At 44.2% G+C, this 12,948-nt stretch overlaps 1 protein-coding gene across 4 annotated transcripts in view; it reads right to left on the bottom strand.

The window, feature by feature from the left end:
• Window positions 1–12,948, bottom strand: part of Ogdh (oxoglutarate (alpha-ketoglutarate) dehydrogenase (lipoamide)) — a 104,599-nt gene that overhangs the window by 71,008 nt on the left and 20,643 nt on the right. For 3 of the 4 annotated variants that reach the window (XR_001175689.1, XM_013032959.1, XM_013032961.1), the window contains exons 3-4: window positions 5,372–5,563; window positions 2,732–2,834 (exon numbers count right to left, since the gene is read on the bottom strand). Coding sequence is in view for 3 of the 4 variants with exons in the window: in XM_013032959.1 (XP_012888413.1) it covers window positions 2,732–2,834; window positions 5,372–5,563 (295 nt within the window). In the remaining variant the exon portion in view is untranslated. Of the gene's footprint in view, window positions 1–2,731; window positions 2,835–2,955; window positions 3,047–5,371; window positions 5,564–12,948 lie in introns of all 4 variants that reach the window. The other variant, XM_013032962.1, reaches the window with a different exon arrangement.

The following is a 12,948-nucleotide window of genomic DNA, read 5'->3' as shown; positions in this document are numbered from 1 at the left end:
AGCCCCAAGACCTCTTAGGAATACTTCAAATAAAGGCCCACTTCTTAGGAGCACAAAGTTTTCACCAATGAGTAAAAGCATGTCCAGTCATGTCCTGTCTATGATACAAACTCCTAGCATAGTATATGTATGTGTGTGTGTATGTGTGTATGTATGTATGTATGTATGTATTTTATTTGTCAATTGTGGGGTTTAAACTCTGGGCCTGGGTGCTATCCCTTGGCTCTTCAGCTCAAGGCTAGCACTCTACCACTTGAGCTACAGCAGCAGTTCCAGTTTTCTGGTGGTTAATTGGAGATAAGAGTCTCCTGGATTTTCCTGCCCTGGCTGTCTTTGGACCGTGATCCTCAGATTTCAACCCCCTGAGTAGCTAGGATTACAGGCGTGAGCCACTGGCACCCAGTCTATGATATATATTTTTAATTCTGTTATTCATATAATATCCTCCCTAAGGCATGTTATAGAAATTAAGTTATTCTTCAAGCTGGGTCACAAACCCCCTAATTGACAGCCTTTCTGTTCTGGAGTGGCTATAAATTCTTAGACCTACCTTATCTGACAGTAGGTCTAAGACTCCATTTCAGAAGGGGTCCTGCCCCATGCCTAAGAAGAAGAAATTCTGATGAATCTGCACCCTTGCTGGGTCTCCACTCAGTCAAGTAGAATCAAGTCAAACTAACATGGTCCAATAACATTTCTACATAGTTGTCCATGCAAAGTCTTCTAAAACCTACAAGGATGGGATTCTAGGAGTTTCTGGACTACTAAACACATGGAAGCTGAACAAAAACACACCCATATACCAAGAAGGTAGTGTTCTCCAACTCCATGGGAACAGAAGCTCTGTACTCAGGACCCTTACAGACCTTGCTTAACATGTTTCTTCATCTGGCAACTTACTCATACCCCTTAAAATATTCTTTACAATAAATTGGTAAATGTAACCAAGTGTTTCCCTGGGTTGTGTAAGCTATTCTGTAATATAATTGTGCCTGAGGAGAGGGTTATGAGAACCCCAACCTATAACCAGTCTGTCAGAAGTTCTAGAAACCTGAGCTGCAGGGGGCAGTCTGAAGGATACAGCCCTCACCCTGTGGAATCTGAGGCTATCCCTTGTTACATAGTAGATGGCTTCTGTTCATGGATCCTGGCTCACTCATTATTTCTTCTCCAAGGCAGGCTATAGAAATTAGAATTCTTCTTCCCCAAAGAGGATCACAGGGACACTAATCTTCCCCAGCCTTTGTGTCAAGAGCTGGCTATAAAGAAATTCTTTATATATACCTTGCCTGATGAAGATGGTTCCATACAAACCATTTATTATCAGAATAGAATCAAATGAGAGGACATTCAGCTGATGTCTGCTACAAAACTGAATGCTTGCTTTCTTGTGGAGAGAAATCTCCACACTTTTTGAGGTCACAAGTCTTCTGTGTTGACTGTTGTAGTTTGAAGGCATACATAATATCCAAGGGTGTTTTGCGGTTTTTATTTTTTGCCAATCCTGGGGCTTGAACTCAGGGCGTGGGCATTGTCCCTGAGCTTCTTTCTGCTCAAGGCTAGCACTGTACCACTTGAGCCACGTCGCCATTTCTGGCTTTTTTCTGTGTATGTGGTACTAACTTAGGGCTTCATGCATGGTAGGCAAGCACTCTACCACTAAGCCACATTCCAAGCCCTCCAAGAGTGTTTTTTAAAAAGCAAGGCTAAAGAACAATTATAAACTGCCAACAATTCTTGAAATTTAACTTTACCCAATGAATGTCTGACCTCTTAGTCACAGTTCAGCAATGCCTATAAGTACAAAGGGCATCTGCAGAGCCTTAGAGACTGTTTTCTCTGCACTGTTCCCCCAAAGTGTCTACAAGGAGGCCAATTTTGTTCCCTCCCAGAGAGCAGTATTATCAATTAGGTGATCATCAATTTCATTAGCATGCATAGTGCCTATGGTGAATGCCCTGGTCATTGTACAATTAGTCACATCATTTCTTTAGTATAGGTTAGCAGCATGGTGACATAAGCAGATTAACTCTGGAAGCAAACTGTGGTTGAGCACACACCCAGCCACAACACCCATTCACCTCACAAAAAGACGAGGTGCAGATGAGTTTATCTTCTGGCAACTGTGACAAAAACCCAGCTGTGCTCCATACATGCACCTCCCAAAGGCCCTGGCTTCCTGACGCTGTGGGAATGCCTTCCAAAGTTTCCTCAGTGTGATCACCAGTATTTACAAATTGGGAAACCCCAACTGCACACATGCTCAGGAATTTGCCCTTTAGGGACATGAATAACCTCTGGCCACAGGCAAGCCCCCCTGGGCTCTAGAATGGGACATGTGTGACTGCAGCTCCCTGGCAAGGCTCATCATTGGCCTTGTAGAAGGCAGCACTGCCTGGGGATGTAGAAAGCTGGAGCCAAATGAGCTGTTCTTTGAAGTAGTTTTCCAACCACCTGCCCCCTGAGGGGTAGGGAGAGGGGGGCTTTTCTCTGTGCCACAGACCTTTCCATTGAAAATTTTATATTCCAGATTGAGTCTTGGACAATCTGGCTGACAAGTGGAATAAAACCATGCCTGAAACACAAGAAGGCTGTATTACTGATGAATTTTAAGTGATCATAACAAAGGAAACTTAAGAGCCTTTCCCTCCTGTCTGGACATCCTGGCTACCACAGGCTGTGACAGAGAGAGGAGCTCAAGCAACGCAGCTGACTGCTCCCAAACCCTCACCAAGTTTGTCTGTGGATGAGATAATGTCAGCGGGCACGGAGGAGTCCAGATCAGCATCCAAAATCCCCAGGGGGTCCAGCTGTGCTACATGGTGCCCTCGTATCTATGAGTGGACCAACAATGAGAGGGAAGGACACACACAAAAGGACAGGAGAAAAAAAAAGAGGGAAGGGGTAAAAAAAGTAAAATTACATTAAAATTAGCATTTACAGATTAATTCTCACCCACGTTTGAAGAAACAGTTACTGGAGCATCATCAAAATTTACACAACTAATTCCGAGAGGATCAAGTTTTGCAATGTGGTGACCCCTGACCTGGAATAATAACACAAGTCATTAAGCAGATCCAGTGAGCTGTGGGAAGGGGGTAAAAAGTTATACTTCATGCAAATCTTTCCTAGAGTGGAACATAGAACAATGAATCCATATAACAAAATTAGCCCTACATGTATAAATACATTGTTATTAAAAAAAATAAACTCGAGTTATGATAAACTGAGACTATTTTGGGGGTTCCTTAGTTTCCCTGGGTCATGGAAATGAACTATGTTAGGGAATTGGAATCCAGTGTGGGGAATTCCTTACTGTGACAATAAACATTTCCCGAAGGAAGAAAATGAGAGGTTAGGTGTGGCTGGGGTACAGTACTACATAGATGAGGTATCATCTTACTAAGGGAAACTCTGTCTTTTATTACATTCATGTGCTGAGGCAAGCATGGGCTCTGGCTCCAACACTCATTCCAGTAACTTGTACAGTGGCCAGAACAAAAATATCCCACTACAATATATACTTAATGCATCTCATCTGAACTATTCAAAAACAAACAAAAGCAAACGGAGAGACTAGTGTGTAGCTCAGTGGTAGGGTGCTTTGCATGTTTGAGGCCCTAGGTTCCATTTCCAGCACTGCAAAACGAGAAAACAAACAAAAAATAAATTAGAAAAAACAGAAAAAAACTTTTATTCTAATTTTAAGTTCTTTCAATGTTGGGTATTTCAATCATATTTTTTTTTTTCTTTTTGGAGGTGCTGAGGTTTGAACTCAGGCTTCATCCTCAGCTAGTCCACAGTCATAATTCCTTGCTAGCAGTGTGAGAAATTTAAGAATAGCTGAGAAGCCACTGAGAAACCATGTTAAAGATGTTACTAGCCGGGCGGGGCGGGGGGGGGGGGCTGGGGGGGGGGCTCAGTGGTAGAGCACTTGCCTTGCATGCATGAGGCCCTGGGTTTGATTCCTCAGCACCACATAAGCAAAAAGAAAAAGCTGGAAGTGGTGCTGTAGTTCAAGTGGTAGAGCACTAGCCTTGAGCTGAAGAGCTGAGGTACAGCGCCCAGGCCCAGAGTTCAGGCCCCACGACCAGACACCCCCCCCCAAAAAAAAAAAAAGTAAATAAAGATGTTACTAGCCAGGCGCTGGTGGCTCACGCCTGTAATCCTAGCTACTCAGGAGGCTGAGATCTGAGGATCCCGGTTCAAAGCCAGCCTGGGCAAGAGAGACTGTGAGACTCCTATCTCCAATAAACCACCAGAAAACCGGAAGTGGCGCTGTAGCTCAAGAGGTAGAGCGCTCGCCTTGAGCTGAAGAGCTGAGGGACAGCGCCCAGGCCCAGAGTTCAAGCCCACGACTGACAAAAAAAAAGAAAAGAAAAAGAAAAAAAAGAAGATGTTACTATAACATGTGCAGGAAATGATTAGGCATAACCTGTTGTGCTGTGCACCTTACCTAGAGACAGATCTTCTGTTTTACTTGCCACAGTACGGTGGGAAAGGACTGGAGACCTAGGCCTATGGAGCACTGTGTCTTCAAGAAACAATCATGGGGTGGAATGGAGGACCTGAGGTATAAGTTACCAGGTTGCCACTACTTGCAGCATGACACATCAGATCACCACCTCTTGCTGGTGATGGTGCTTGGACTCCCACAGGAGATTCCAGAAGGGAGGCACCAGACCTGCTTTACTCTACCTTTTCTCCTTAGGTCTAGTCACAGAAGGAGGCTGTTTCGTATGTTTGATACTGGGATTTGAACCTCATAGTCAGCTCGCTTGTTCACAAGCTGGCACTCTACAACTTGAGCCATGTCTCTAGCCCCCTACAAAGGGAGTTTTAAGGTCTAAATTTCTAGTTTTACCCAACATGAAGTGGAAATGCTGCACGACTCATGTTTTGGAAAAAAGTCAGGAAGGATAAGCACAGTTCTGGGGACACACCTGGTGAGAATGGCTACAAAGTGGCATGTTTTAGGGGAGTTCTCGGTCTCTTGCCCACATTGTGCAGGCTAGGCTGGCCTTCTCCTACCCTGAACCTGTGTGTGTGTCTCCAGCCTCTACACTTTTTTTTTTCCCTTATACTATTCAGCTGTTAGTGGCTGAGACGAGGGTACCAACCCACCCCAAGAATACCCTCCCTGTCCCTGCTGGGTGAGCACCACTTCTCCTGGATACTCAGATACTGATATTATTTCCCTGCCCACAATCATTTATGAGAAGAAGACACTAGTATGAGGCAGGCAGGAAAGGTGGTAAAGGAACTGCCTGACTAGTGTCAGCCTGGCTCCTTTTCTTGTCCCAAAGCAAAGAGAAAGTACCTGGGATTTAGAGGGGGTTAAATGATGACAAATGAAGTAGCCCCTGCTCACCTGATAGGCCCTGATGAGAGACTGCACGGCCAAGTGGTCCTCCACGAGCTTGTCAACATTAGGCTGGCTCTCCACCAGGGACTGTGCCTGGGCCATGGTAGCCAGGGAACTTCGGCTCAGGGAAAGGGGGCTCTGGTAGGCTGTGCCTGGGGGAGCTCCGGCATTGGTGTTGCGAAAAAAAACATCCCATGACTAAAGACAAAAAAAGTAGAGGATTACCTTATAATGGCCATAGAAAGCTGCCTTTCACAAAGGCAGTACTGCCTCTGCCTTAAATTCCTACTGTGTTTTGGTTTTTTCAAGCTGAAATGATTTGTTCTACAATTTGTACAGATACTGTGAACTATTAATGATTTATTTGCTTCAAGGATGTGTTTGTAAACATACTTTTAGAGATCAGAAATGCAAAGACCATAAAATTTCACTGCATAAACCAAGAATATTAAAAACTAGTTTTAGTGAAGAACCCAATGTATATCCTATAAAACCAAGGAAAGTAAGGGAAGGGATGGGTAAGGTAGGGATGGGTGAGAATTTTGAAAGGGGTGATAAGAATCAAGATATATTGTATTCATAAATTGCTTTGTTAAATGGTGACTCCTTTGTATAACTACTTAAAGATAACAATAAAAAAAAATTAAGGCAGGTGCCGATTGCTCACACCTGTAATCCTAGCTATGGAGGAGGCTAAGACCTGAGGATCATGGTTCAAAGCCAGGCAGGAAGTCCATGAGACTCTGATCTCCAGGTAACCACCAGAAAACCAGAAGTGGCGCTGTGGCTCAAGTGGTAGAGTGCTGAAGAACTGAGGGACAGCAACCAGGACCAGAGTTCAAGCCCCAGGACTGACCAAAAAAATTTAAAAAAAATTTTAAAAAACCCAAATCTCTCTCTCTTTTTTTTTTTTGGGGGGGGGGTGGGGAGAGAAGGTCTGGTCATGGGGCCTGAACTCTGGGCCTGGGCGCTCTATCCCTCAGCTCTTCAGCTCAAGGCTAGCACTCTACCACTGAGCCACAGCACCACTTTTGGCTTTTTTCTTATGTGGTGCTGAACAGTCGAACCCAGGGCCTCATGCATGCAAAGCAAGCGCTCTACCACTGAGCCACCTTCCCAGCCCTCTCTCTTTTTTTTTAATATGGTGCTGAGGAATTGAACCCAGGGCCTCATGCATACAAGGCAAGCACTCTACCACTGAGCCCCCCTCCCAGCCCCCCTCCTTTTTTTTTTTTTGTCAGTTGTGGGCTTGAACTCTGGGCCTGGGCATTGTTCCTCAGCTCTTCAGCTCAAGGCTAGCACTCTACCCCTTGAGCCATATTGTTACTTCCGGTTTTCTGGTGGTTAACTGGAGATCAGAGTTACACAGACTTTCCTGCCCAGGGTGGCTTTGAACCATGATCCTCAGATGTCAGCCTCCTGGGTAGCTAGGATTACAGATGTGAGCCACCAGCACCTGGCTAGTCTTTTTGTTTTTGAGGCAGGTCTCAATAGGTACTCCAAATCAGACTGGAACTTCCTATGCAACCCAGGCTGTTCTCAAGCTCAAAATCTTCCTACCTCTGCTGAGTACAGGATTTCAGGTGTGCATCACTATGCTGAGCAAAAAACAAGAGTTTTGAAGATGAAACACTGTTCTACTGCAGTATATTTTTCTGTCTCTAAGAATTTTCCATTAACTATGATTAGATTGTCCTGAAAAACTCAGAAAGGAGCTGGCTGTGGTAATTCACATCTATCATCTCAACTACTCGGGAGGCAGGAGCAGGAGAATTTTGAGTTCAAGCTCAGCTTTGGCCAAGTGAGCAAAATAACGAGAATATTGAAAAGAGTGACACTTATCAAGATCTCCTGCATTAATAAACAATAGCAACTCCTTCGTACAACTAAAAATAATAAAATAAGCTGGGTGTCAGTGGCTCACACCTGTAATCCTAGCTACACAAGAATCTGAGATCTGAGGATTGCAGTTTGAAGCCAGCCCAGGCAGGAAAGTTTGTGAGACTCTTGTCTCCAATTAATCACAAAAAAATCTGGAAGTGGCCCTCTGGCTCAAGTGGTAGAGTGCTAGCCTTGAGCAAAAGGAGCCCAGAAACAGTGCCCAGCCCCAGAGTTCAAGCCCCAGGACTGGCAAAAAATTAAATAAACAGGGCTGGGAAGGTGGCTCAGTGGTAGAGTACTTGCCTTGCATGCCTGAGGCCCTGGGTTCGATTCCTCAGCAGCACATAAGCAAAAAGAAAAAAAGCCAGAAGTGGTGCTGTGGCACAAGTGGTAGAGTGCTAACCTTGAACTGAAGAGCTGAGGGACAGCGCCCGGGCCCAGAGTTCAGGCCCCACGACTGGACCCCTCCCCCCCAAAAAATTAAATAAAATTATTTTTAAAAATCAAAAATAAGAAAACCAAAGGGCTGGGCATGGTTCAAATGACAAGAATACTTGCCTAGCATGTATGAGACATTGGGTTCAAGCCTTAATACTGAGAAAAAAAATTTGAGAGGAATATACATATATATTTCTTGAGGGGGGGGCAATCCTGGGGCCTGAACTCAGAGTCTTGGCATTGTCCCTGAGCTTCTTTTGCTCAAGGCTAGCATTCTACCATTTGAGCCACAGCGCTACTTCTAGCCTTTTCTGTTTATGTGGAGGAATCAAACCCAGGGATTCATGCATGCTAGGCTAGCACTCTACCACTAAGCCGTATTCCCAGCCCCGAGAGGAAAATCTTGACTAGACTTTTGTCCTTACCTTACAGGATCCTCTTACAAGACACTATCCATATGTGTCCTTTGTCTTGGGCTTGAGTGGTTATCAGATGTCTATCTGTCCCTGTGGACAGGGAATCTATGACATCTGTCCTTAACATTTTCTGCCCTTTTTTTTTTCAGTGCTGGGAATCAAATTCAGAGTCTTTCATGTGCTAAGGAAGAATTCTACCACTGACATACATTTCCAGCCACTCTGGTTTACTTACTTATTTATTTGTGCCAATGCTGGAGACTGAACTCAAGGTATTATCTCTTATTTGGCTTTTTCAGTCAAGGCTGGTGTTCTACTATGTGAGACACACTTCTACTTCCACTTTTTTTAATGGGCTCTTTCATAATGCAGGTAAGGGCACAGACATACTTAACTCAGGTCTGCACTACTGAGAGCAGAGCTGTATGATTTTGATATATAAACCTGAAAATTCCCCACAACCAAACACAAGCCTGGCTAGCTATATGCCTCACATGAGACAGTCTGACCTCTCACTGAAAACTTTTTTTTTTTTTGTCAGTCATGGAGCTTGAACTCTGGGCCTAGGCTCTCTTCGTCAGCTCTTCAGCTCAAAGCTAGCACTCTACCATTTGAGCCACAGCATCACTTTCTGAATGCTTAATTGGAGATTAGAGTCTCACAGACTTTCTTGCACTGGTTGGCTCTGAACCAACCCTCAGATCTTGGCCTCCAAAGTAGCTAGGATTATAGGCATGAGCCACCACACCCGGCTATTTTTTATTTTGTCAGTCTTGGGATTTGAACTCTGGGCCTAGAGCCTCTTCAGCTCAAGGCTAGCACTCTACCACTTGAGCCACAGAGCCATTCCAGCTTTTGGTGGTTAACTGGAGAGAAGAGTCTCATGGACTTTCCTGCCTGGGCTGGCTTTGAACTGCAATCCTCAGATCTCAGCCTCCTGAGTAGCCAGGATTACAGGTGTGAACCACTGGTGCCTAGCTTGAAAACTAATTTTTAAGAAAATTTTATGGAATGTTTAAAACATTGTACAATGCACAAAATAACCCTAATAATACGCACTTCAACTACTAGCACTTGAGAGGCTGAGATAGGAGGATTGAGAGTTCAAGACAGGATCTTGTATCCCAGGCCAGCCTGAGATACACAGTGAGTTTGAGACCAGTCTAAACTTTATGGAGAAACTTTATCTCAAAGAAAAACAGAAACAAAGACAAATATAGATCTCTTTTCTAAAAGTAATCATTAAAAGCCAAACTATGATGAAAGCAGTGGCTCTTTGGTAATCCTGGGTACTTGGGAGGTGGAGATCAGGGGATAGCAGTTGGAGGCCAGCCTGGGCATCAAAATTTATCTCAATTAACTGCTGTTAACAATAGTGTAACATACATGGTATCTTAACTCATCTACTTAGGGTGTACAAATAGGAGAATAAGAGTCCTATATCAAAAATAGGCAACATAAAAGGGATTGGCAAGCTGGGTGGCAGTGGCTATTCAGACTGAGATCTTAGGATCACAGTTCAAAGGCTGCCAGGGTAGAAATGTCCATAAACCTCTCATTTCCAAGTAAGCACCAAAAAGCAGAAGTGGCGCTATGGCTTGTTAGGTCTGCCCATCCTTCCTACCTCTTCACCAGCCTGAAACCAGTAATTACCTGTCAATCACTTGACTGTGAGTCAGCAAAGGACCCCAGGCTCTGAGGTCACTTCCTCATCCCCTGTGGTTATTTCCTGAACCACCCTGGTCATGCCTGCCTAGGATAGGAGAGGTTTCCCAAGCATCATTTTTGCATCAGCTCTGGTCCTGCCACCTGCCTTTCCCTATATAATCTGGCTCTACATGAGTCCCCCCTCTTTCCCTCTCCTTCCTTCTCCTGTCTCCCCATGCTTCCACCTTCTTGGTTTGCTCTCCTCCCAATAAACTCTTTTTTCTGCCTCAAACATGTAGTGGTTTCCTTTCCAGCTAAAGTGGTAAGAGTGCTATCCTTGAGCAAAAAAGCTTAGGACAGTGCCCACGCCCTGGGTTCAACCCTGACACACACACACAAAGTTGGTAGAGTGGCTCAAATGGTAGAATGCCTGCCTAGCAAGAGCAAGGTCCTGGGTTCAATCCCGGTATTATAATATAGATATAGATATCTATATATATATATGTTTGTGAATATACAAAAAAAACACTGAACTGTAAGTCTTACAGTGGCATGTCATGTAAATTATATTTTTCTTTTTTTTTGGCCAGTAATGGGGACTGAAGAAGATTCTGAACAAGGAGGCCTTGCTAAGTCCCTCCAGTTTATTACTAATAGAAAATACCCATTTTTTCTCAGATTATACTTCTGTATGGTTTTCCATACAAAAAAGAAAAAATATAGTTATCTCTACTTCTTTATGTCTTCTTTTTTTTCTTTTTTGGTCCATCATGGAGCCTGAACTCTGGGCCTCATCTCTTCAGCTCAAGGCTAGAACGCTACCCCTGAGCCACAGCGTCACTTCTGCTTATGCGGGGCTGAGGAATTGAACCCAGGACCTCATGCATGCAAGCCAAGCACTCTACCACTGAGCCACCTTCTCAGCCCTGTGAATTATATTTCAATGACAATCTTTAAATGTATTAACAATTAACCTTTCTGGTTGGTCTTCCTTCCTTGCTTGCTTCCTTCCTTCCTTCGTTTGTTGGTGGGTCGTGGGGCTTGAACTCTGGGCCTGGGCACTGTCCCTCAGCTCTTCAGCTCAAGGTGAGCTCTCTACCACTTGAGCTACAGTGCCACTTCCTGTTTTCTGATGGCTTACTGGAGGTAAGAATCTCATGGACATTCCTTGCCCGGGCTGGCTTTGAACCGATATCCTCACATGTCAGCCTCCTGAGTAGCTATGATACAAGCGTGAGCCACTGGCGCCCAACTCAAACTTACGCTTATGAGATGGAACAGAGGACCCCTAGGGCAAGCTCTATCTACCTCCCACCCAGACCCTGCCAGGTTCTGTGCAAGGACAAAGTGTCAAGAAGCCCCATGGCCATGTTCCTGAGTGGTTCTGATTTCACAGTGCTTTCCTAAGAGGCCTGAGAAGCTCTATAGTGTGTTGTCACTTCTGTGATTAATAATAGTTTACCTTGGCTGTTCATAATCCTGGGAATGGACACAATTAGAGGGTGCATATTTTGCCTGTCAATCCTTATCCTACAATTAAGGGCTGCATATTTTGCCTGTCAATCCTTATCCTACAAGCAGAGATGACCAAGAATTATATACTTCAGGTGTCCACTTTTCTTTTAGTAATAGAGGTGACCAATGATAACACATCTTGGCTGTCCATCCTCATTCTATAAGCAGAGATGACCAAGGACCACATGCAACAGCTGTTTAACCTCAAACATATTTAGGCCCAAAAAGCTGCTAGAAGGAAGGCATTATCCTGAAACTAAGTAGCTCCTAGAGAGCAGCGTAAAACATTTCTTTTAAAATATTTTTTTCCACCCTCTCATGATGGGAATCAAACACAGGGCCTTCCCCATACTAGACAAGTGATCTACCAGTGAACTACAGCTGAAGCCCCCAAGTTTCCTCAACCCTGAAAACTTCTTTTATCTCTCGGAACCCACTCGGAACCCACTAAAAAACCAAGGCCCTGGATTGTGAGTTCTCTGCACCCACACAGGCTTTCTTATCCTGGGGGCAAGCAAGAGCTGCTTACAGATCCAGAGGCCAAGTCATAGCAAAATCCATAATTTTCTATCTTTAAGCTAAGCATGGTGGCACACGCTCATAATCTTAGCACTTGGGAGGCTGAGGCAGGAAGATTGAGAGTTTGAGGGCTACATAGTATCAAATATAATAATACTAATTATTATTATTAAGTTAGCTTTAAATAACAACAACAAATTAGCAGCAGCAGCAGCTGAAGTAGGAATAGTTAACCTGCAGCAATACCCTTGAGCTGGCATTACTTACTCATTTGGTGCACTGGTAATGTGAACTGTATCCTCCAGTGGGAGAGGGTTGGGCTTAGGCAGTTGCCAGGCAGGTGTTAACAAGGCTAAGCAAATACTGGCACAGCAATAATCACAGAAAAAACTCTAGTAGTAAAAGTGCCACACAATAACCGGCAAGCTATTGGGCTTGACAATGAAAAGAGTTTCACGTGAACCCAGTTGAAGCATGGAGCCTAAGGTCAAAGACAGGGGCAGGCAGCAGGGCTGGAGGATTTTTTTTCAGGCCAGGCCTTGGAAAGAAGGCTGGCATGATCATGAACATCGGGCATCCTCTCTCTGACCTTCTTTTGTGCTTAGAATAAAACTCTAGGTGATTTTCAATTGGCTGAAGACAGACAGAAATTCTGCTTGTATGGAACTCGGTCAGAAAAAACTGGTTCATACCGGTACTGCTGAGCTTCCCAGAGGAAAATGAAGAGAATGTAACTCAGGCCTTCCTCTAACTCCCCCACCCCCACCCTAAGCCTCACTTCACTCTCCAGAGTCAGCTCTACTGTAAGACAAGGGCCTACCTGACTGGCTGCCCCTCCCTTACCCTACCCACACCAGGCAGGACTGCAGCCTCTACAACCTGGCTTGAAGCCTTATTAAAGGTGACATAGTTCTGTATCCAGCAAGCTGAATACACACATTTGGCAAAAACCACTAACACTACACACTAAAGTGGGTAAGTCAGATCTCAACAAAAAGAATTTTTTCAAAGGCTTAAAAGTAAAGGTATTTCTGCTGATCACAAATATGGTATATAACATGTGAACACTGTTATAGATTACAGACTGTGATAGACAATTTGCTCCAGGAAAGTTAGAATGAACTTGTGACTTAGAAATTATGTAATCACATAATCACAATCAAAAAA

Source organism: Dipodomys ordii, unplaced genomic scaffold, assembly GCF_000151885.1.
Source record: "Dipodomys ordii isolate 6190 unplaced genomic scaffold, Dord_2.0 Scaffold160, whole genome shotgun sequence".
Classification (NCBI taxonomy): domain Eukaryota; kingdom Metazoa; phylum Chordata; class Mammalia; order Rodentia; family Heteromyidae; genus Dipodomys; species Dipodomys ordii.
This window is presented reverse-complemented; position numbering and strand designations above follow the sequence as displayed.